This window comes from Pholcus phalangioides, unplaced genomic scaffold (assembly GCF_987345545.1).
Source record: "Pholcus phalangioides strain wild (caught in Gottingen) unplaced genomic scaffold, Ppha-v1.0 ptg000002l_1, whole genome shotgun sequence".
NCBI classification, from domain to species: Eukaryota; Metazoa; Arthropoda; class Arachnida; order Araneae; family Pholcidae; genus Pholcus; species Pholcus phalangioides.
This window is the reverse complement of record NW_028301595.1, coordinates 15,696,683-15,721,959: the sequence shown is the minus strand read 5'-3', so window position 1 is coordinate 15,721,959 and position 25,277 is coordinate 15,696,683. Positions and strand designations below refer to the sequence as shown.

The 25,277-nt window shown below is 36.5% G+C and overlaps 2 protein-coding genes across 5 annotated transcripts; one reads left to right on the top strand and one right to left on the bottom strand.

Moving 5' to 3' along the window:
• Positions 1 to 868: 868 nt before the first annotated feature.
• On the bottom strand, positions 869 to 8,518 carry LOC149089467 (carbohydrate sulfotransferase 11-like). The gene is made up of 4 exons (XM_089238789.1): positions 8,353 to 8,518; positions 5,980 to 6,014; positions 4,552 to 4,704; positions 869 to 1,607 (listed from the first exon to the last, which is right to left on the bottom strand). Exons 1-4 carry the CDS (start codon positions 8,444 to 8,446, stop codon positions 936 to 938), a joined length of 954 nt encoding a protein of 317 aa, XP_089094915.1. The 5' UTR covers positions 8,447 to 8,518; the 3' UTR covers positions 869 to 935.
• A 462-nt stretch (positions 8,519 to 8,980) lies between these two features.
• Positions 8,981 to 20,677, top strand: LOC149089466 (diphosphoinositol polyphosphate phosphohydrolase 1-like). Of its 4 annotated transcripts, none has more exons than XM_089238773.1 (6): positions 8,981 to 9,272; positions 12,422 to 12,553; positions 12,936 to 13,091; positions 14,801 to 14,882; positions 18,230 to 18,371; positions 19,581 to 20,677. In XM_089238773.1, exons 2-5 carry the CDS (start codon positions 12,461 to 12,463, stop codon positions 18,340 to 18,342), a joined length of 444 nt encoding a protein of 147 aa, XP_089094899.1. In that variant the 5' UTR covers positions 8,981 to 9,272; positions 12,422 to 12,460; the 3' UTR covers positions 18,343 to 18,371; positions 19,581 to 20,677. The 4 variants fall into 4 exon arrangements, with proteins under 4 accessions (XP_089094899.1, XP_089094903.1, XP_089094909.1 ...); XM_089238777.1 differs by having other exon boundaries at positions 8,988 to 9,317; XM_089238783.1 differs by having other exon boundaries at positions 9,163 to 9,272; positions 19,586 to 19,716.
• Positions 20,678 to 25,277: the final 4,600 nt, after the last annotated feature.

Below are 25,277 nucleotides of genomic sequence, written 5' to 3'. Positions count from 1 at the left end.
CAGCCAGTTTATGTTTTCATAAGTTCACTTGCCTGGTATATTCACCCATTGAAAAATTAAGTAAAATTGCAAAAAAAAAAAAAAAAAAACAATCACGTAGGAGTGAGCCATTATATGAAAAAATAAAACACAATGGTAAGCAGAGGGAGGAGAAAGAAGAAACATTTGCATTATCCAGTTGACTCGTATGTCTGCCCGAGTGACACAGTGGTAAGATGCTTGTTTTCCACTATGAAGTTCGCGATCAAGGTCCATGGGTTCGAATCCAGCCAAAAAGAACATCAGAAAAAGTTATTTGCCTATCGAACCTGGGACAACCACCGATAGATTGCGCCTTCATTTCCCACCTAACTCCACTAGTTGGAAATTGCCATATGGCGATATACGACTGGAGTTGGTGTGTGGTAAAGTAGTTGACTTGTGTGAGCACAGTACACCTTGCTATGGTTTGCCCGGTTTCCAATGATGCCACACTACTTTACCACAGCCTTTCCCATAGAAGTGCAATGCTTAACTTTTTCTTCTCCATGTCTCAGTCAAGGTCAAACACACTCAACAACAAAAAAAATATGGGGGGAGGGGAGGTTTGAAAAAGTTCAGTCATTGTACTGGATTGAATATTTACTGGTCATTATATTGGATGAAAAAAACGCGGCAGAAATAGAAAAACATCCGAGATCTGTCATAATGATTGTTGTAATGGAATGGGCGTTATAAAGTGTTGACCGTATATATTTTTAATTTTTTGTCAATTCAAATATCTGACCCAACTTATTGAATCCGGGTTCAACCGCACTTGCGAAATCAAAATTTCTCTAAAAATGATCATTTTATGATAATCATGGAAGAGAAATGACTTTCAGCATGATTAATTTAGCATTTTTGTTTTATTATCAAAGTATAAAAAATGATATGATGTAGGAAACAACCATTGATTAGACATGGTAGTCATAACCGAACAAAGCAAAATCTTCAAAGTAAGTCCTGTATAATTCAGCCAAAAGTGGCTTCGAAACATTTTGATAGTATTTGTGCATGACATTCTGAGTTGGTTGAGTATTGTAAGTTTGTTCCCTGACTGGAAACTTAACAACATCTGACATGCCAGCTTTCCACAACACGAACTCGGCATCTCGATTCAAATTTTCATACCTACCTATGACATCGTATTTTATGTGACATGGAAAACACATGTCAAATATCGGACGCCAGTGTTCATTAAATAAGATCTTATTGTTATTGTCATTGAGATTCACTATGTATTGAAGAAACTCTTCAAAACTCACATCAGCACCTTTGAGCAAAGAATCGGGAGAAGGATTAGTTCGAAACTTCTTGATTATGTCGACTCCAAATCGTATCCTGAAGTAATTACTGTAACTGTTTTCAAACTTATTTCTGTACGCAGAAAGTATCCGCTCATAGGGATGTCTCACAAATACAAACTTCATATACTTTTGTAATTTTTCTTCAATTTCTGAGGCCGAATATTGGTTCAATGTTGTGAATAAATTTGGCAAATGAGTTTCGTTCCCTCTAATCGAGAGGGGGTTGTCTTTGGCACCTCTCAGGACTAGAAGAACTCTCTTCCAGTTAGTGCAGGCTATCTGAAAAATAAATATTGAATTAATAAACATGGTACATGCATTGGGAAGTAAAAAAAATTATCTGCGCTTACACCATACCATATCTTTTAAGTTGGTCATAACTGTTGCCCATGCCTACATGCTTAGAATGGATATCACTGTCATATGACCAAAGTTTGTGCCAGAATCCAAAAAGTAAAGTATGGAGTACACCAGGGCTTGACAAATCAAAAAAATATTTAGGCGCTAGCCTGATTTCATAAAAGCCAAGCATAATATTTTTGCTAAAGAAAAAAGGTCTTAATAGGGCGGCCAGGTGACATAGTTTTTCGCTATTAAATTCACTGCCCCGAAAAAGGCTTTTGAGATGCTTATTTGTCCTGGTTTTTCTTTGCGCAATAAAGATAGAATAGCGCAATGAGATAGAATCATTTTCAAATACAGTCTGCCCTGCTTAATTGAGTAACAGATGAATGGATACCCCTCTCAAACAGATAAAATCTTCTGGAACCAAAATTGTTCCCACAGAGACAATGTTAAGGTTTTCTGCTTGATAGAACATCAGCTTTCCCCTGCTTAATCAAATATTACGATTCACGTGACAACCGTAAATGCATATTAGCCACTATGTACATAAAATATTTATTAGATAAAACATTTGAAAATTGCCAGTTGTGACTAATAAAAACCTAGACTTAGGGGAGCTCAAAGTGTCTGAGCTGTCTTCAGTATGTACATTTAATTACGTTATTTTATTTTTGTTCTCTGTAGAGCCAATGTGGCAGGAACTAACATTTTCAATAAAAGTAAAACTATCAAAGAATCTGCATGAATGCCATAGCTTCATGAAGTATCTTGGAATTAGAAAAATGATCACAAAAAGAAAGGATTTCTGTTTGTGCAACTAATTAAAAATTTTGGATGCAATAAAAAAAATCCTCCCTTCATGGTGTACACCTGTGATTCCCAACGTGGGCGTTAATGCCCCCGGAGGAGATAGAATGTTCCGGGGGGGGGTGGTAGAAGCTACGGGTACAGCAAATTAGGTAAGAAATCCCTGTATGACTTGGTTCACTAGTAGCCACCTCAAGATTTGGTTCAAGCATTAGACATTGATAGTTCAGAGAAAAGTGGCTATGTAAGGTTCAAATGCAATTGAAGTGTACAGTGATACCTCAGCTTAGGGATGTTTAGGCTAAACGAAGATTTTTTCCTAGCTTTCTTTCAGCCTTGGCTGAAGAAAATGTTGATTCACATGCTAATAACAATAATCATAATCGGGAGCAAAATTGTTGTTTTAACGACCTTCTCATTATAAGCTAATTTAAATTTTTTGCTCAGTCAAATTATAAAAAACTTCTACTTATTTTTTACTATCTTACTTATTATCTTATTTACTTATTTAAATTTCCACTATCTGCATTAAAACATCTTTTAGATCATCTCATTCTAATATTAACTAATGAACAGTACTCTAGCCATGAAACTTATTTTTGGTCTCACAGCTGTTGATTCTTTAAGACACGTTTTGCATAGAACTTTGTATTATCAAAATGATTTAGTTGATCAACTGAACAATTTCCCAATAATTATATCACTGCTCATTTCTATGGCTGCATGGACTCGTCAATGTTTTCCGACTTTCATAATAATAATAATCGCTTTTATTTTATAAATCTGAAAGGGTTTTTTTCAGCATGATTTTTTTAGTCATTTGGAAATAATTTAAAACAGCAAATTCTGGTAGCATGGCATCTCAGTCACTGGAAAACACAAAAGATGACAAAAATCATCAGCATCACATATCCCATGTGCATAGTAGGCAAACTCAAAAATAGGAAGAGGAACTTAAATGAATTTGACTTTTCTGTGTTCATTCTTTGTTAGAAGTACCTCTGAATAATTTTTACGAGGAGCATGTGCCACAATAAGAGCCATCGTGTTTAATCCTTGAAGAGAGAGGAAAAAACTAGCATTTTTTAGAATTCTTTTGACGTTATAGCAAATGCTTCCAAATTTTCAATTTGCTATAATTGAACGTTTTTTCTATCTTTAACATTAGCTATTTGACAATTTCTCATTATATAGCAAGATTCTCGTTATAAGCCGTACTTGATATAACAAACTTTTACTGTACAATGGGGAGAGAGAGCCACACTACTGTCAATCAAGCCATATAAGTAAAGGCCTAAGAAGCCAGTCAACTAGTTTGTTGGAAGAATGTAGACTACCATAGACTACCAATGTAGGATGTTGAGATTAGATGATTTTGGGCTTAAGAGGTGTCGTGTAAGTGCAGCACAACCAAATGCTTCATCCATGACTGTGGCCAGCATCCTTGTTGAAGACAGGAGGTGAAGATCCAGGTTCAAGGCCCCCCTCCATTGGCGGTCAGGTCGATCACCACTAGCAGTAGAGTGGTGGTTGGTTGAGTCTGTTTCTGTGGTTTTAACTTCAAGGTACAAATGTGAGCAAAGTCTCTCAGCAAAGATCAAGTAGACCTTCAATATGGTATTTACACAACATGAAAATTCAGGCATTAGCTATTTTCACTTCAAAATATGGAAGACAGGTGGCAGCACCAGCAAGAACACAGAACAAGCATGACTGACAACATAAATACGTTAGCTCACACTTTTACACACACACATTAATGCATGTACCAATTTGTCAGAAATTTCCCAGAGGAATGATTATGAGACGCATGTACATGTTGTATAGTAGCTCTTCAGCCCAACAACCCCCCTAATGCCAAAAAATGGTTAGAGAGCTGTAAAAATTCTGCCGAGAGTCATTATGTCTTGTTTACATCAAAGAGTGCTACTACAATGCCTGTGCAATGTGCAAACAAATCATACGATACATGAAATGAAACCTATTGCCCAAGTCCTATATAAGAAAACTCTAAAATGGTTAATTATGAATCAGAAAAACATCTTTTGCTGAGAACAAATGCCAGACTTACCTTTGGAACAGCGCAGTACATCAGTTTATGCACATCATCAACTATAATGTGGTCAAGTAATTCCCTTGGGAGTGGTTCAGTAACATTAAGGCTTTGGCAAACATTAGCGATGTGCATTTGAATTTCACGCTGTGCGCGAGAAATCTCAGCTACCTGTGAATTGCAAATACATTAATTAGCTGATATCTTTACATTATAATCAATAATTTGTTACAAAATCATGAAGCCCAGCAAATGACTACTTTGGTGGTAGTGGTAACATAGAGAAAGAAGTAGAAAACTACTCAACACAAAACCTTTCTAATCCCCCAAATAAGTCTACATAGAAACAATGCTAAAACCTGGAATTACTTTATAACAAAATTTCATTATAATGAATCGATTCCTCCGGTCTCTTGGAGTTCACTAAAATGGGATTCGACGGTACCACTAAGAATTATGCCAATAATAGTTTTATCTGTATAATTAGTGCTATTGATAAAGTGACAGATTAACCATTCACTCAGCTCAACTATTCTATCCTTAAGTATCGGAAAAAACTATCCAAGATGTGGAGAGGTTTCACACAATTCATGTATGTAAGTTCATTTCCAGGAATATCACTAAGAGAAGTAATTGCCTGCAATTTTGTGGGCTATCTATTGCATGCTTTTTTCAATGGCTCTTATTTTGTTATGCTATGCATCTGAAATGATACTCCATCGTTCAAGGGCATTCTGTGGGTAATGCAACAGAGAAGAACCCTCTTGGTCGCATGTGAATCTATTGCTGCTGGACTTGCAGAAGCCGAAGAGATAGCTGGGAAAAGGATCATGCTCAGTGACTATGATAATCTTTTCTCTAGACCAAACCTCTTTTTGCCATCTTACTTTATGCTGTAGTTTGTAGGCATTGTTTAGTTGACTATCGTCCCTGCTATGGTGAGATCATTCGAGCACCCAGTAAGTAAGCGTTTACCATGTTTGTGTGTAGGGTGAAAGAGTTTCATGGTCCGTCAGGACAGTCGCTGTCTTTGTGAGCTTATCAGACTTCTCATTCCTGATCATTACCACACATGACTTTACCCATGTGAGTCTGACTTAGATATTGTCAAGAGACAATTGCATGAATTGGAAGAATAGGACTCGGCCCCTACACTGGAGGAAGTACTAATACCAGCAGTAGGGTATCATTGGATTTGTCTCAGCAATATCTATTAAACGATACAATTGACTTCTATTTACCTTGCCCAGTTCTCGAGATATGAGCATTTAAAGAACTTTGGATCTTTAAATCCTGCATTGTCAGATTTGAAAGATGCATTCAATTTAACATCAAAATAATTCACTTTTCAAAGCAAACACGTCTTTTCCTTTCTATACCAAGAATGACACACATTCTTAACTATAAAATTAAAAAATGAATGCTTGAAGAAAGACCAATCCTTACCAATGGTTTGGCAATCGTCATATTTTCACCAATACCTGTAAGTAAAAAAAGAAGATTCAAATTAGTGAGATATATAAACTACTAAATGATTGATTAATCAAGGAATTCTTAACTTATGAGTCACAACATCAGTCCTAGGGGCTTCTGAGACGGGTTGTTCAAATCCAATAAATCCAAGGATTCTTGAGCTATGTGCCCCGACCCAAACTTTATTTGCAGAAGCTTCCTAAATGAGTAGTACAAATCCACTTACAGATCTGTGGGTGGATGGACTTTGGATATCCTTTAGAAAGTTGCCAAATGTGACACCTTGGTGCCGTTTATTTTCTCGGCGCTCATCTGGATTTTACTGTCTTGTTTGTCTACCAGAGTTTTAAACCTGCTTAGTGAAATATTAATGGCGGTGCTCTTTTTTTCTTTGATTTAATCCTAATGAAGTTTGAGTACATCAAGATGACAATAATAACGGCTAGTGAAGCGTGCGCCCACCAAAGCTGGTCCTGGCTATCATTTATTGATTCACAAATATTCCAATGTATTTGCATTGTGGAAAGTGCCTGCATTTCTTATACATTTTTTATTATTTATATTCAAGGGTGAAGGGTCCATGACAAAATAAAAGCAAAATCACATCTATGGTTATAGTTATAGCAATTTCACTTGTTCCTTCTTAGATGTCATTTGCATATTTGCATGCAGGTATGTTTGTGATTGGACAAAACATTTTCTACACTGTTGTATTATTGAACTTTGTTATTTTTCTTTCATTGAGCAGTGCTGCTGCTGCATATTCTGCTCACAGTTGAGTTCCAGCACCAATTCCCCTTGCCCATTATTTATACGGTGTTAAACTGCTTCTGTTGGGCACAGACTTTGCAATGACTTCAAACCCTGTGGAATTTATTTTGCCCGTGAATTCTAATTTTCATGCCTTTTTTTTGATTGGGTAGTACCAATGCACCATCCGTTCAATTCCGTGAATACATAACACGTGCATGGAAGCCCTTTAGATTATTCTGGCATATTACTTGGATTAATACTGTACAGTGCAGAAAGGAGCATGAAAAAAAGGGAAAAAATGATGAGCAGTAAAAAAAAACTATTTCATAATATTATGTGTCTGGTTGCACAAGGGTTGCAACCTGAGGTCTTGGCACACAATAAGGGTAACTAAGGGTACAGTTTTTACCAGAGATTCTCGAGCCTTTTTTTTTCTTTTCACACCGAGAACACAACTTGGGTCAATTGTCATGGGTAATTTACTACCAACTGAGTTCTGCCGGAAGTGAAGGTATGTGTATCTGAGTGTGTATATATTGTTGAGTAAGAATTTATAGTGGTGACATCTGTATTACAAATTCTGAGTGAAGTGTGATATTTGCACCATTGTTGCTCTATGTGGTGAGACTTTTTAAACGGAAGATCAGCTTGCATTCCCGCCTCGAAGTTGCAAACCACAGAAAACCAACTTCAACAGACTATGGCGATGCTGGGGTTCAAACCCAGGTCCTCACGATTCGAGTCCGTCACTATTATCACTTGACCACCACAGTGGCAGATTCTTGAGTTATGGGTCATGACCCAAACTTGATTCACAGGAGCTTCCCAGATGAGTCGTACAAATCCACTTAGTCCTGTTATAAATACACTTATTACATTACTATTGCTTCACTGAACACCAACTCCCGGCCATATCAATATACGGAAATTTCCCGGCCAAATCAATACACGGAAATTTTCGCCACAAATGAATTGCGTTGGAAATGAAGGCGTCATTCATTGGTGGTTGCCTCAAGCTCATTAGGGGAAAATATCTTGTCATCTATATTCTACCCACATTTCGAACCTTGGCCCTGACAGCAACCTTCACGCCATTCAGGTGTATTTACTGCACTACTGGTTTCCCTAATTTTGAAAAGGCAGAGTATGCATATACAGTGTGGGGAGTTTATTCTGTGTATGGAAGAATATTTGCCGGAAAAAAAGTAACGTCATGCTCCTTACTGGGTCTTTTAGCGACACTGGGTGTTTATTTGTTGTATGGCAGATTTGATTAAGTCACCAGCTTGCCTTTGCTTTTGAGAGAAATTATAAAACTAATAATTACCGTATCGTAAGTGCGATACGATTTTGCTTTCATTTTGTTCCGATGAGCAAGGTCTGGCATTTGTCCAAGGTCCCATAATTTTAGGGGTGCCTAAATCTAACACATACTTACTAACGTATTTGACCCTTGGGACACTACCGCCCCCCCCCCCCATTTCAGTCATTCCTTGATTATTTAACTGCAGCCTGCTTTGAACCTAATTAATTTTTTCTTCTCCATTGACCTCACGTTTTAAAAAAAATGATATTTAAAATAATTCAACCCACCAGCCATACCAGTCAACCATACATATGAAATAATAACAGTTACTGATAATATAACTGTCAAGAAGAAAATACGTGACCGCAGTACTAGCAGCATGGTAATAAATTGCTCGAACAATCACATCTTTGACAACATAACAAAGCGATCAAAAAAGTGAGTCAGGACGGCCTTAACTGAATGTTGTTGGACTGAACACGGTTTATTTATTTCCTGCTAGCATCAAACAGGAGGTGGCTATTGGGTGGCATGAAACCCTGTATAATACTTGCCAGCGATTTGTTTTCTTCATATTTTAAATAAAAATGTCAAAATTTGTACATATGTATTAAAGGATTTCAATTTTAGTGAGGAAATATTTTGTGAGTGGAATTCACTGAACTCAAAATAATCATAGTTATCACTTTTCTGTTTTTTCACGTCAAGTCTGTCCCGCTTTTATTCGAAACACTATGGTCACATTTTTATTAAGAATTGAAATGAATGTCAAAAAATGAATAAAATTAGAACTTTAACTTTAATCATATTTAAAATAGTCTAAAAACTCAGTTTACTTAATTTTACAACAAAATATTGAAACTGTTAAAAAAAAACGAAAATTTCAAGGGGGGAGCATACACTCTTATGATGTTGGTGACGTCACACCAATAGCTTACAGTAGACATTCACTTTCTTTAGGAATTTTTCTATTCAAGGAATTGAAGGAAATTTGATTTGAATGTTGATTTATTTCTCTTTGAAAGGCAATAAATATTTTGTTAATTTCTAGCTTGAACTGAAAGTCTACGTGAATATGATAATTTTTAAAAATAAAATACAGATTATGATCTGAGATGTCAACAGGTGCCACTGGTGTGCCTTGGAGGTGGAGTTTGGTGGACATTTGAAGAAAAGACTGAATTGTTTGTTAGTCTGTACAAACATTGTGAGTTTGTAACATGTGGCTTCGATGGCGAAATCTCTATACACGGTATACCACTGCTTGGCGACTGTTTTATATCGCCAGAACCGATTTAGCGCTATTGACTAGGGTTACCCAATAACATTTGAAAACCTGCTGGACTCTATAGTGATGATTTTTGGGGGCGTATAACTGTTTTTTGGCGCAGTAGAAAACTTGGCGATTAAAGGTAAACCGTGTATTGGGAATCGACCAAAAAATTGAAACCATCCTATTTGTTGATATCATTCAACTACTGCACCAAACTGTAAATCTCACTGTAAATTCAAATCAATTATTCAATTCAATACTGTAAAGTAAAATCAAACTGTAAATTCCTGAATTGGGCATCTTGGCTCGAAGGGTCATTGCCAAACTCTGCAGATAGCGCCGTACCTAGAAGAAAATAATGATTTGCTACCGAAAAAACATTTACAACCTTCGTAAATTGTGATCAGAAGAGCTGGTGTAAATAACGTGCATAGGTGCAAACTTTTATTGGTCCCAATCCCCCCAACACACCTTCCAAAAATTCCGGAAACAGCAATATAAATTTTATAATCACAAGTGTCTTCCGTTCAACTCCCTCTGTGAGGGTGTAAGGGAGGAAAGGCACGAATGCATTATTCCGCAATAATAACAGTGAAAATTTTATATAATGATACCCTCTTTAATGTTAATCACCGGTATTACAGATATTATTCTCTGGTTTCTACGAACTTCTCATAATATTGATATATGCAATCTGTAATGACAAATCCTTTATAAAACAATATGCTTTTCTGGTTCCTTGAGTATCGTTATATAGGTGTTTCACTGTTATATGTAATAACGCCAATAAAACTGCGACTAGCTTCTAACCTAGATATTGATAATGCCAATTAACTTGTTTTTCTCACCTAGAAGCAGGATCGGTCTAAGTATTGTGCAACTCTGCGGAAATAGCTTTGCGGCCCTCTAAAAATATTTTTCTCGATCCTCTAGTTTCCTCGGCACCCTGGCACAAGCCTATTTACTGTAGTTAGCACCAGAGAATGACTATCAAACTCTATGTATTTATTATAAAAAAAAGGCACTTGGCAATAAATTTGAGCCCATCGCCCAACAATAAACATTGTGTGCCCCCTCGGGTACCTGAAGGTGAGGAACCACCGTGTGTAATCATGGCCGTCCCATAAAAGGTGGGATTGACAGGGTTTCAGCTCAGGGCCTTGGAATGATTTTTTATTTATTTTGTTTCTTCACGTTTTAATTCAATACAGAGGGGCTGCCAAAGATCGCAACCTAGGGACCCTGCTGCAAACTGTACGGAGCGGGATGTGTACAATGTCTGCAGTGATTCACAATGGAAGGGATGTTAGGGCCAGATGACAGATTATCTACATCTAAAACAACTAAATACTCTTTCAGCTAGAGCAAGCATTCATTTTGCCGTCCTCTCCCGGTGTAATTTTAAATGTCATTAAAGAGGGGGAAACTCAAGCGCTCTTTCTTGTCCAGCGCTCGGTGCATGAAACTTGCATGTACTTTTGTCTAGGGGCAGGCCTGTTTCTTGCATGGGCAAACGGGGCACGTGCCAGAGCTTCCTAGATACTACTATGTCTATCTAGGAGCTTTGCATGTGCCCAGTGCCCAGAAATTGGCTGCTTTTTGCATTATAGACTCCCCCTATGACTCTGCCTGAAAAAACACTATAAGAAGCCCCAAAAAAATCATATTTGCCCAGGGTCTGAACTCATGAGATAAAGGGCCTGGCTTGTTGGGGGTCTGCTAAAACAATAGATGTGTGAGTTCCCTGTCTTGGATAGAAGTTTGAGCTGTGTTAAGAAGTCAAAATGCAGCAATGTAACCAAAGCATTTTTATTCCGTTTTGGGTTCATTAAATTTTAGTGACCCGGTGCGGCTGCACCCACCTGCTTAAGTCCGGCTCTGCCTACAAGGTGTTAAGCAAGATGACTCGGACTGATGGATATTTTATATAATGCAAATGAGTATTATTTCTTGTGTATTCTGTTGTAATATGAGGTATGTAAGATAACAAAGGGCATGGCAAGGGTCTGTTTGTTTGTGAATTGTTTCTCTTGTGCACCAGTGCATTCTTCCTCCTAATGAATCCTCAGAGCTTTTATCAGATAATTCTCAATCCTATTTTGTCTGTTATCGCCATATAATATATGTTCATCGTAAAAGTACCAAATGCTATGGGGTATCGTATTGTCTCAATACTCATATAATTGAGCATAAAATAATTTTTATATAGACAGTCAAAACTTGTTATAACGACTCCCATCATCCCGTAAAAACAGGCATAATATCAGGTAGTCATTGTATTGAAGGGAAAACATTGAATAAATATTGTTATTATATGAAAACATTTGGAACTGGTTGTTCTAACGGAATGGTTGCTATAATTTATGGTTGTTATAACAAGTGTTGACTGTATTTTCAATATGGGCTTGAAAAATCCCAGGTGCCATGTCGACTAAAAAAAATGGTATTGGCATCTAAAGTTTTCTATGTATTTTTATTACAGTAAAACCCCTTGTTAACGAACACCCATCAGATATATGGTCACCCCCTCTTTTACGGTCAAAATATATATAATTTTTCCTCTGTATAATAAAAGTGTGTGTTTGAAACCCCTGATTATATCCCTCTTTAGGACAAATTTTTTTTGTCCCATCGGTGCCTACCAAAAGAGAGGTTTTACTATATATTGGAATCTGATAACACATACTTTTTGGACTTTATGTCACCATGTCTGCCAATATAAAAAAAAAATAAATGTCCTGAAAAAAAACACAAAAAAAAAAAATGTTTGGATGCTTTTTTTTAAGGGAGAAATTGGTCTGGCTCCAAAAATATGAAGCTGAAGTGCTTTGAGGCCCCCCCCAGTTTTAGCTCTTTAATTAGTTAAACTTCAAAATGAAGAGAAAAGAGAATAATAAAAAGGCAAAAATTGAACAGATTCGTTGAAATCGGACATCTCACTGTTTTAAGTCGTTCCTTAGCAATTTATGCAGGCCTCTAGGTTTGATTTAACCTCAATTAGATAAAAATGTTTCCTTCATCGATCACATTGTTACCATTTTCAATTGATGTTGATGAATCATTTCTCTTTCGTTTCTTTTAAGTGTCTTGTGAATCTTTTATGAGCTGACTGAATTACCAGTATGACAGATCACGAAGCAATGAGGACTTATGATGAGGATGGATTCAGACGTCGAGCCGCTTGTTTGTGTGTAAAAGATGAGAAAGAGGAAGAGGTAAAGCTCTGCACGTTTTCTTCTTTTATATAATTAAAAGAGATTTTTTTACATGTTCCATAAGTATTGTTTTCTACTCTTAGATTATTCAAATAGATATGTAGACTTGTATAGAGAATGTGCCAGCATGCATGTGCACACACACATAGAGAGACAGGCAGACAGCAGTTGAAATTATCTCGTATTAACCACTTTCTTAGAAAGGAAACACGTTTTTATTTTTCAAAAAGCTGATTTATTCAATCAGTCGCAAGCATTTTACTTTGAAAAATATTTAGTTTATAAATTTGAGAAACCATATTTTAAAACGCAGACTGTGCATAATATGATTCTGCAGTAAAGTAATGTAATAAGTTACAGTTTTTAAATATTTGAATTCTAGGTGCTGCTAGTGAACAGTTTTCAGATGACACAGCATTGGATTGTGCCTGGTGGAGGTGTAGATCCAGGCGAAGAATCAAGTACTGCTGCAATTCGTGAGGTCATGGAAGAAGCAGGTGTGAAGGGAAAGCTTGGACGTTTCCTCGGCAAATTTGATGTGAGTCATCTTATTTTAATTTAAAAAATTTTTCTGTAGTCTGTAAATGACTGATATCGAAACTTTGTTTTTGGGGTTCTGTTTTCCCCCCCTTTCTTACAATCATATCATTTCCCTCATGGTTTATCAGCTGTTTGGATTCATTATTTTGCTATCGAAATTATGCCAGAAACGAGAATGTTTAACTAACCTCTATTGAAACAATGAATGAATGGATGAACGAATAGCAGGACTCTGCCACTGGACTTATCCCATTGCTGAGATCTCTTCCAGCCCAGCTCCGTGACAGAGTCTGGAATGAAGTGTGTTTACCTAACAGTCTGAGTGTGTATCTAGAGTTTGTCTGATTTTTCAGTGCTGTCAGTGGCATTGGAGCCGAGGGTACTGTAGGTAGGTGGTTGAGCACCCACAGTAATTTGTGACATGGGTCTCTCAGCACCTCCAGAATTTATCGAGAAATCAAAACTTCCTGTATATAAAGCTCAAGATGAGCACTCCAGGTTCGAAACGCTTCTGTCACCCCGAGTGCTGCCATCTATATTTAACACTAAAATTTATCACTATAGATCAATGAAACGGGCTGTTGAATAGTCTTTACTTGTTAACTAGGAGAAGACACTTCATTATGTGGACTTGAAGGAATCGACTAGGAGTAGAGGCTTAAGGTTCAATCACCACCTCATGGTGCAGCCCGTAAGTAACCATGTTTAATATGTGGTGAATGAACATGGATGGGCTTCCTCCAGCCAGCATGGAGGATTATGGCCAAAAACTCTCTAAAAAGATATGGGAAAATTTAGAGGAGACCTTCATCCAGCAGTGGATTGAAATGGTTGATGATGATGATGATAATGAGATCAATGAAACACTATAAATACTTATCCCCTATTGAAATGCTTGTTACAAAGCATTTTAAGAAAATGACACTCGTAGAGGAACATGGGCAGAGTAAACATTCAAATGTCATTTCCCACAGTCTTGAAATTTACACATTCATGCTTCTGTCATACAGACTAAGGAGGACGGTATGCAATAATATTTTTTTCAAAGATTTATATGTTATAGATATGAGTAGAAAAATCAATATTTTTTCTGCAAAAACAGGAAAAGCAACACCTTCCACTGCTTATGAAATGAAAAGGGAAAATATACTCTTTTTTTATATGTACTGTGTGTTCATTGCAGTGAATTAGATGAAGAAAAGGAAAAAAAGATTGATTTAAAATAGTCATTTTGCCACTGTTATAAAAATGTGAACAAAAGCTGATTCTGCGGGAAGAGATGAAAACTCCATGTTTGATGGAGAAGCATAATTTAAAAATACAGCAAAATCTGTCTGAGACGGGCACTGTATGAGACGGAAACCTGTCTTAAACAGAATCAAAATACAAAATATAGACTGTTCAATGATTAGTGCTTTGATTTTCACCTTTATAAAACGAAAATCTGTCTAAAACGGAACATTATTTCAGTCCCTTAACGTTCTGTCTCATACAGGTTTCACGGTATTTGGGCTTGTCTCATTGCCAAAATAACTGGCTTCTAATGAGGCGAGATATTTTGGTATATTGTTGCTGAGAGGGTTGGATCTCGTTTGGAAAACTCATAAAACTATTGATATGCCATTTGTATCATATATATATTTTATTAAAATTTAATGTTTAAATTTTTTTTGTGTTCTTAATTTTTTTAAAATTCTATCTATATAGGATCCAGAGAGGAAGCACCGGACATGGGTTTATGTGTTGGTAGTCACAGAATTGCTTGATGAATATGATGATTTAGTCAGGGGTAAGCATATTATATCCATTATTATATGCTATAAAATTGATTTTCTGTCTATGTGTCTGTATGTTCTCTATGTAAATCTACAATTTTTTCGATCGATCGTCACCAAATTTTGCATATGTATCAAATGAGACCCGACTTTAATGATAGGCTATTTTAAAAGTTCATCAGAGCAGGGCAAATGCCCGAAATGGGCAAAAAACTGTCGGGCAACAACGATTTCTCTGCCTCAACAATCACTTTCAGAATGTTTTCTTTGGTCACCGTGGTTCCCAAGCAATACTTTTCAGATGTGTATATGCCTTTGCAATGGTTTGTCACTTTTTCAATCCTCCCAGTATATGTATAATATTTTATGCCTTTATAATGGTTTGCCACATTTTCAATACTCCCAGTAATGAGACTTTTTGAATAGACGTCACAATCATACGTCACAATCATCATCAGCATCACTTTGAGGGTCAGTCAAAGGATGATTCCCATGAAAATCAGTGTTAAAATTGCCGATTTTATTGTAGAAATGCAGAAATTTAGTGGGGGTTTCGGCCACATCAATCATTTTAAAAATTGTATCGATTTCACGATTTTTGAAGTATTGCGGTTGCTTAGAGATATGAAGACCAGAAAATTAAATATGAAGTAATTAGCCGGACCCCTACTTTTGAGTTTGATATCCATACAATAACATTTATTTATATCTTCTCAAGCATGAAAATTAATGTCTTCGTAACATTTTAACATTCAACTGCATAAATTCTCATATAGTTTAGGATGTTTTAAAATTAATTATGGGCCTGTAAAGTACATTGAAGAAATTCCACAGCTTTAAATTGTCTCTCTGAACTGTCATAGATCTCCGGAATTGTATAAGTGTATTTGTTGTCTTTCAAGTGATATTTAAATGCATTAGTAGGAAATTGAAGGTATCACTAATCGTGGCATTTTATTTTAAGAATGCCAATGTGGGGCAAAACTGGGTCCTGCCAGGTTATAGTTAAAATCAGAATATTCTTGGAATCAACACACAGGAGGACAAAATTAAAAATGTTCAAAGAGTTCATAGTTCCAGAAGAAGTGGCAAGAAAGTTATTAGGACATAATACATGTTCTTAGAATGCATTAACATCTCAGAAAATATCAAAACAAAAAAACGGGTAAACATATATGATCCTTCTTTATAAGTTTGAGTTAGAACAAGAGACCCCAGATAAATATTTTTCAATATACAGTAATGAAAAATATGAAAACAGGAGCAGCAAGAAGAAAGGGGGATGAATCTGATAGAAAAAAAAATTTATTCATACAGGATTTATTATAGAGGCTAATCTGAGAAGAAGAGGACAATTCTCTCTGAAACTCATATATTTTACAATGAACATTAGCATACTTCAAGTAAAGAGAAGACTAGAAGAAGGATTCATACAGAAAATTCATACAGGATTTATTATAGAGGCTAATCTGAGAAGAAGAGGACAATTCTCTCTGAAACTCATATATTTTACAATGAACATTAGCATACTTCAAGTAAAGAGAAGACTAGATCCAGTGCTGCATTTGTAGAGACTGGATTCATGAAATATGCTCGAATATAGAGGACAATGACACTTTCGAATGTGGTTTTTGCAATTAACATGAGAGAAATAATTACTTGAATTTTTAAATTGGAAACTAAATGGTCAAATATGGAGGAGGAAGATCTTATTTTTTTCAACCCTTAGAGCGGCAATATATTAACCCAATAAGCAATCCTTTAATCCCAATATATCTTGTCAAACTTGATCTACTTTATTTCGGTCACCCTAAAATATCTCAGGTTCTTAACATGCTTTTATTTCCAATGTGGCATTTATAATGCAAATCAGGAAAATTTTCAAACCACTTAAAATGGAAATGTATAACTTGAAAGACAAATGTAAATTAATTTTTTTCATATGAATTTCAATGCGTACTCAGTTTTGCCCCCACTGCCTGGCGGAAAATTTTTTTAGAGCCTGATCATTTTTAAAAATAATCACAGTAACATTTTTTATTGCATAAAAACCCAATTGAATATTTACGTTCAATTACGTTATGTTATAGCAAATTGTCAGTAGACATTTTGCTATAACATAATTTCATATATTTTTTTTTACAATTTTAGAATTAAAATTGAAAAAGATATGAATTATTTTCAGCCGAGCTGCACGATGTTTGATTTTTTAAAAAATTTAAATGCTATGCATAGGGCCTCTGCATTTAAATTTCTGAACCGACTTAAAGGGTTAATAATCTCAATATTGATGAATATTTTGTACTTTCATTCACTAAAAAACGAATCCAATCTTTCATATGTATAAGGGTCATTTTCACGAAATAGGACAAAAATGAAAAAAAAAGTTATGAAGAAAAAAAAGGCAACAGAAAAATCCAGAAAAATTCTTAGAGGCACTTTTTTACCTGCTAATAAATGAAATATAGTCAGCAGCGAAGTTTGTTAAAAATTCATGGTGAAAAAAATTAATTTAAATTTAACCCTATTGAAAGATAGGCAAATCCAATAAGCATTTTGCCTTTTTCAGCACTCAATATTTATGCTTGACACTTGAAACATGTTTCATATACAGGGTGATTATAATTTAAGTTCCTGTACTCTAAGTATTTTTTTCCTCAGAAAAGACCATGGGAGGGAGATTTACGAAATAAAAAAATAGCTCAATTTTCGACTACCAGGTGAAAAAGTGGTGCTTTTTACTTAATTTCCTTTTTTCCCATGGACCTATAGCTTACGTACCAAGTTTCAGTGGAGTATGTCTTCCAGAACAAATGCTACATAGGTTAGAGTAGTGTTAGTATATATACTGACAGGTGCTACATTGGTCAGAACAGTGTCAGTATACTGAAACTATTCAGATTAACTATGTTGATTGCATATCCATTCTTAACGAAATGTGTTTCAATATTAAGTGCTGCAATACAAAATCAAATTGCTTATTTGCTATCAAGTCATACAATATTAATATTGGTAAATAGTGTTCTGTGAACAGACTTTCTGAATTTTACAATGAGTTTCCTCAACATCTTGATAACTTTCATTTGCCTGTTACCAACTTTAGAAGGTTTTTATTGTGATTGGGTTGTATAAATCTTTTGTGTAGAGTTTTTGTATTTTGTATATTTTATAATTTATTCTTATTCTATGCTAATTTTTATATTTATTGCAAGCTGTAATTGGGTTTCAACCTGTTGCTTTGTGTTTTTAAATAAACAAACATAGTAGAGCAAACTCATCGTTAAAGCTATTTACGATACTTCTAAATTAGATCTGCATTTCATTTTCAATGACATTCAGTACGATTTTTATTTATTTTCAGGTCGGAAAAGAAAGTGGTTTTCTATTGATGAAGCTCATACTGTGCTATCTGCATACAAATCTCTTCAGTGCTTATACTTGAAACAACTCAGAAAGAATGTCCAAGATCTTTGATCTTGCTGTATATACCATAAAGATTTTTTGTAAGTCAGAGCGGTTATGCACATTCAAGTCCCTCTTATAATTAAGTTACTTTGTTCCATCAAAAAATGCATTATTGAGAAATAATTTTGAATACAGGGAACTTGATGAAAATGTGAATGTTCCAAAACTTTGTTGCAGAGAATGTATACATAGGTATACGTAGGATTTTCTCTGGGAAGGGGGGGGGGTTTAAATTTTATTCTTCTTTGGGGAGGGGGGTGTTTTCCCTGCAAAAAATAATACTTTAATTTCGGTTCAAGAAGAGGGGGGGGGGATTGAAAACCCAAAATCCCCTTTTTGCTCAAGCCAAATGTATATAGGGTGTTGCATTGAAGTGGCGAAAAACTCAGAGGGGTGATATTAAGCATAAAGAAGAGCAAAAATTGCCATAGAACATGGCATTGCATACTTATGGAGAGTGTGATGTCGAGTGAGACAAAAAGGCCAATAATAAGTAGAAAAAACATTTATTTGACAGCATGCTTACAACTGTAGGTGCCGGAACCTAGGGACTGAGATCATTTGAACCCCCCCCCCCCGAATAAGTTTTGTGGGAAGGGGGCTGAGCCCCTCCCTTAATAATTAATGGATATACAATACAATGTGCACCTTCCCTCTCCTACAATACGTGCTTGAGTCCTGTAACATGAGACGACCAGTAACTTTTAGCCCCTCTAATGTCCTCTTCATGTTGGCACCTCTGATTATAACACAGCCTGTGGTGTAGAAAATAAAGTACAATAATAAATGCAAAAAAGTAAAATAAATATGTACAAAAACCATTTACTTGACAATGATTACAATACAGCCTGTGCAGAACAGTTCAATGTCAGAAAGTTAAGGAAGAGAAATGATTATAGGAGATTTTGTACACCTACAGGCTGTGTTATGTTGTCAAATAAAAATTTTTTCTACTTATTATTGGTCTTTTTGTCCTGCTCGATGTCACACCCTTCATAAGTATTTTTGGGATTTTCACAGACTAAACGTGGTTTGCGGTGTCATGTTCTATTTCAATTTTTGTTCCTCTTAATGCCTAATATCACCCTCTCTGAGTTTGTGACCACTTTAAGGCAACACCTTGTATATTTTTAAAATATAGCAGTTCGTTATAAGAAAATTCCTACTGTATTATGAAATACTGCTTCTGATATTTTGTATTCTACTTTTGCTGATAGCTAACCATGCAACATTATTAATTTTTTTAGCGCAGAAGATCTGCAGAATTTATGGTTTTGATGCCAGCGCTGCCATCCAATGAAAATTCAAATGTGTTTGTTGCCAAATATTATATTTTTATACATATATTGTTATGTACACATGGCTGTAAATTCATGTACAAGTCAATTAATTCTATGAGTGCACATAGTCACATTTTTATTCTATTTTTTTTCACAATTTTTTTTTTCTGTACAATATTCCATTAAGAACTTTTTTAGGTTATGAAGAGTTAAGAAAAGACACAATGTCAATGATATCTAATATGCATGTGAGCGAACACTAATTCATTTGTAATCAGAATTTTGTTTGGTTCTTTGCAAAGAAAAGAAAGTGAAAGTGTGCTGTTACTTTTATATTATATGTATGAAATTTCATTTCATAGGATTGTTAAATTTTTCTGGAACAGAGGTCTTCAACACATGGTTTGCAGGCCAAATGTGACCCTCAGAGCTTTTCGCCATTGCCTGCTAACCATTTTTAAGAAATTTCTAAAATAAATACGTTAAAGGATGATTAAGTTTTTTTTAAAATTTAATAATGCCTGCATTCCACTACCATTATCTCAGTGCGTCTGATACACTACCCACATGGTTGCAACAAGTTGGGGCCCTCCAGACATGTTTCGGGACCCTCAATTTCATTGTCTCAGGAGGGAAAGGTCGACATTGAAAAAATCATACATAATTACACGTCATATAAATGCTTGAAACCCTTTAATGAAAAAATAATAATTTCAGAATTTTTGAAAGAAATGATTTCTCAGAGTTAGTGACACATAATTGCATAATTAGTTGAAGAAATAATTTCAAAATAGTTGAAAAAATAATAATTTTGAGAAATATCGAAAGAAAGAAATATATCAGGATCATTTAAAGCAATTTCAGAATTAATAAAAAGAAATAATTGATCAAAGAGAATTTCAGGATTGGTGAAAGAAATGATTTCAGAATAAACAAAACTCTCCAATTATTATTTGGAGCTTTTTTTTTACTCATGGTTATGTTGGCCAATCTGTTTAGACACCATTGAATTTGAATTTGGCCCATAATGTTGTAAAGATTAAAGACCTTTTTTCTAGAATGTATACAGTCATGAGAAATTATAGCAAAATTTCTATTTCATACTTATAGATCTGGACTTTAGTTTAAGTGGTTCCAAGGATATTCATACGAATTTCCAATGGGTTTACAAAGTTGATGCCTGATATACATTTTGACTTTGGATGAACTTGTAGAAAATAAAGTATGACATTATATAATTTCGATACGCAAAAAAAAGGCTTTTTCCTCTCTCACAAAGATGCATTATGCAGTCGACGTTCGTTATAACGACCCCATGTTATAGCGACCATTCCAATGCAACGGCCAGAAGGATAAGTCCGAAATGTTTTCACAGAACAACTATCATAGGTTTTACTTTCAATATGACGATTCTCCCAACATAACATCCATTTTCGATGGGACGGGAGGGTCGTCATTATTTCGAGCGTCTACTGTAATAAGAAAAAAATCACTAAACATTAAAGAGATGGGAATATGACTTCCGTTCAATGCAATGCAAATTACTTTCATTTTTGATTCTAGAAAAAATCAGAAATTAAAGCAAGATTCGTTGAAAAATGGAACTTCATAAGAAAAAGTTGGGAGGTGGAAAAATATGGAAATTATTTTGCATCGTGGTCATGTTAATAGCCAAGCCAGAGTCAATAATCATACAATCATGTTGATGGCATCACAGGGGTGGGGGTCTGACCAATACCACACTAGAGATAGTGTGGACTATATACAATATAATTATATCTCTAGTGTAGTGTTGCTTTAGCCCAGGGGCCCTGAGATGATTCTTACCATTTTTTTGTTTTTCACACCATAAATTTACTACATAGAAGAAGCCTGTGGGAAGATTGACTGAGGTGATCACCAAAGATCCCAACCTAGGCTCCCCCCCCCCCCCACTGTGGGATGTGGGGTCATGCTTGTAATGTCTTTTTTTTTCAACGTTCAAATATGGACCAACATTATTCTCTATGAGAATCAGTCCGGATTGCCAATTACTGATTTATAGCCAGTGCCGTCTTAACCCATGGGCTCACCCGGGCAAAGCCCGGGGCCCTCAAGAGCAAGAGCGGCCTCGCAAAAATGAGATCTGGTTGAAATTTTCGAGAAATTGCCAGGTAGATCCTCAAAAAATCACTTGGCCACACAATGGTCTTAAGATAGCTCTGGTTATAGCCGAGGTCCCGTTATATAATAGAGTTTGACACTGTTGGAAATTCGGTGATACCTCGGCTAAAGATGACGTTCCGGAATCACATTCGTTAGCCGAAACGCAATTTTCCATAGAGTTCTACTAGATTCGTTCCAGGTACTGCCGAAAATTTAAAGATAAGTTGTTTTTAAACTCCAAGGAGTGTTACAAAAAAAACAAAAACTGACCGAAGGCTGAAATGATGAACTTCAAAACTGGATAAATGAGAATTTACAGGAAGTTAAGGTGATGATGATGACATCTTCAGATACGAATGCAATAGAGGCAGGTATCCTCAACTGCGAATGAAGCCGACATCTTCAGTTACGAATGGAACGGAGGCAGTCATGTTTAGCTGTGAATGAAGCTGAGGTAGACATTTTTATCTTCGAATTTAGTGAAGACGGTCATCTTTAGCTGCAAATAGAGCGGAACATCTCCGACACATCGCCCTAGATCCACCCACATCTAGGGCGATGTGTCGGAGAAGTGACTTGTGCATCGGATCAGTCGGTTGGTACATCATATCGAATACATGCAAAAATTTCCCCCATATTATTCGGCGCTTGGGAGGAGCGATCGCCCTCCCCCTGGATCCACGCTTGACCAACAGTAGCCAGTGGCGTATTTACAGAGGGGCTTAGCGAGCTATGCTCAGGGCGGCAAGTTTGAGGAACGATTGGCCATGAAAATTAGTAGAATGGGAGAAGGCGGGGAAATTTGTATAACCCTCAATAAATCTACCTCTGCTCAGACGGGCTAGGTCAGTGAGTGACTAAGAAAGTGACCTAGAGCGTGTGCAAGCTTGTACCTACAGTACGTGCAAACATGTGAATGACCAAAAGAGTGACCTTGAGAGAGTGAAAGCATCTCAATGACCAAAAGTGTGATCATTGCGTGTGCAATATGTGAATGGCCAAAACAGCGACCTATAGTGCGTGCAAGCATATGAATCATTGAAAGAATGACCAGCAGAGCGAGGTACCAGATCCATGAGTGAAATAGAGTGCGTGCAAGGATGTGAATGACCAAAAGAATGACCTAGAGCTTGTGTAAAAGTGTAAATGATCAAATGAATGACCCATCAAGGAACCATGTCAGTGAGCAATCAAAAGAGTGACCTAGAGCCTGTGCAAGCATGTGAATGGACTAAAAGATGGACTTAAAAAGTGTGAGCGTAGGAGTGATCAAAAGAGTGACTCAGAAACACAAATGTAATTGCAGGAGTGGAGGCCAAGAGGGTTATAGCACAGGGTGGCGAGTTCGAGGAAAGTAGTCAAGAAAACTAGACTAGAATGTGAGAAGGGCGGCGAAATTCACGTAGCCCGCAGGCAGCAAAACCACAAATACGCCTCTGACATTAGTCAGAGCCGGCGTTGACACGACCCAGTCGAATTCGGGTAGGTATCCGCATCCATTTTTGATTTGGTAAACTCATTTCCAGGGCCGCAACTAGGGAGAGCCATATCTGAGCTTACGTCAGATATGGTGAGCGAACCCACGAACGCATTCAGTGATCAACTGATATCCACCACCTTTCGTCTCCTCTGGACTCGGAGCCTGCATGTGTTTTTCACCCTCTTATCGTGGTTTGCGACACCATGTTCCATTGCAATTTTTGTTCCTCTTGATGCCTGCTAACAACATTCAGATGATTTTGTCGGTCCATTAAGAGAACACTTTGTATATGTGTGTACGTTTTATGAAAAAAATTTTTAATGGTCGATTTCAAGTGTAGAATCATTTTGAAATCGCATGAGACATGATTCTCTTTCCTAATGACCTCGTATACGAAATGAAGGAGCGTACACCTCGCTTCACTTCCACTTTGCATAAGAAACACAAAGTGCATAAAAAAATGTTATAAGTTTATATAATATTTAAAAAGAAAAGTCGATATCGCATGATTAAAACCAAAACCGGCGTTCCGAAGAGTGGAAGAGTGGTTTCGGGACAACACATTTACTGACAGTATGTCCTGGTTTTCCGGGGACATATGGTCAGCATATGTAGGAGGGTCGCCGATAAATTTTTCCGTCAAAAAGGGAGGGTGATCACGCCCCAAAAACAGTTTGGGAACCAACCTCTATAAGAACAATTAGTATAGACTATTTTCTTTCAGTATGATTGATCTCAGTGATGCTAAAATCCTGGCCCTCCACCCACATCCTGCCGCAGGGTCTCGAGGCTAGGCCGCTGCTGTAGTGAATTTATTACGTGAAAAAAAAATGAGAATCGTCTCGGGGCCCGGAAACCAGAACCCTCATACCAGCCTCACCTTTGTGGGAGGCCATGGCCCCAATAATGGCCTAGTCGTTAGCAAAACCGGGGGATGCTGGACCTTTTATCCCCAGATTGTTTTGAAATCTATGACAGTAGGTTTTATCGATCAATTACAATACATCTGGAATGTATAGCTCATATTCAAGGGAGGGGGACACTTTAGCTGTGTTTCCTTAACAGATTAAACGAGTACAACTGCTGTGCCAAATTTATTGCCAAAAATGAGTTTTTTTTTAATCATAAATAATAGCACGTTGTACATGTTTGGTAGTCGCTCTCTGATGTTAACGTAATCCTAGCTGCGCCAAGGTGCCGAAGACACTGGAAGATTGGGAAAAATAATTTTAGAGGGCCGCAAAGCTGTTTTCGCACTGGGGCCGCGAAATACTAAAGCCCATCCCTGTCTAAAATATGGCTCGAGTGACAGAAATGCTGATGACGGTTGGCTTTAAAATTCATCTCACGACGCTGCGGTTTTATGTTAGCGCGTGCATCCATATATCAATAAAAATATTCCGTTAGGCCGAATCCGTATTCGTTAACCGAGGCAGGAAAATCGCGGAAAAAACTTCCTTGGCTGAAAAATTCGTAAACTGAGGTATCACCGTAATAGGCTCTATATAAAAAAAATGTTTCCGAAACTCCTCTTTCTATGTTAAACTGGCAATAAATAATTTTTAAATTATAAAAAACAAAATTCGAAAGGGTGTTTTGACCTTGGTAAATGTACATATTTTTCAATTCAATTGCAAACGAGGAGAGAAGAAAAAACAAACCAACAGAAAAAAACAGCTGAAGAGGAAAATTACTTAACACACACTCATATGCATCGCACGACCGTGAAGTTCACGCCAACGACTTTCGCTTATTTATTTCTACTTTTTAGTTGGTGGCGATTCCAAACACAATCAGATCCATATGTGGCTTTCCACAGAGAGAGAGTGAGTGTGTCATAGCGAAATAGAAAGGTGTGTCGTCAATATACACCCAAAATGGAGAGTTTGACCTTCACACAGATGTTTCCCGAGTGAAAGTTTATGCAATGCAGTGGAAAAACGTTTTCGGAACTCGTAAAATGTTCGTACGTACTTCCAACTCGTAAACACACTGGGAAAAAGTGTATACGTACAATGGAAATTTTCGACACTGCTCTC

What these genes read in the sequence shown, in the direction of transcription:
- LOC149089467 (XM_089238789.1), bottom strand. Translation starts at nt 8,446, where the DNA reads ATGCTGCTAGTACTGCGGTCACGTATTTTCTTCTTGACAGTTATATTA. An exon ending in TGACGATTGCCAAACCATTG is followed by an intron (nt 4,705 to 5,979) that starts GTAAGGATTGGT and finishes TGCAATTCACAG; the next exon opens with GTAGCTGAGATTTCTCGCGC. An exon ending in TGTACTGCGCTGTTCCAAAG is followed by an intron (nt 1,608 to 4,551) that starts GTAAGTCTGGCA and finishes TTTATTTTTCAG; the next exon opens with ATAGCCTGCACTAACTGGAA.
- LOC149089466 (XM_089238773.1), top strand. Translation starts at nt 12,461, where the DNA reads ATGACAGATCACGAAGCAATGAGGACTTATGATGAGGATGGATTCAGA. An exon ending in GTTTCCTCGGCAAATTTGAT is followed by an intron (nt 13,092 to 14,800) that starts GTGAGTCATCTT and finishes CTATCTATATAG; the next exon opens with GATCCAGAGAGGAAGCACCG. An exon ending in ATATGATGATTTAGTCAGGG is followed by an intron (nt 14,883 to 18,229) that starts GTAAGCATATTA and finishes ATTTATTTTCAG; the next exon opens with GTCGGAAAAGAAAGTGGTTT.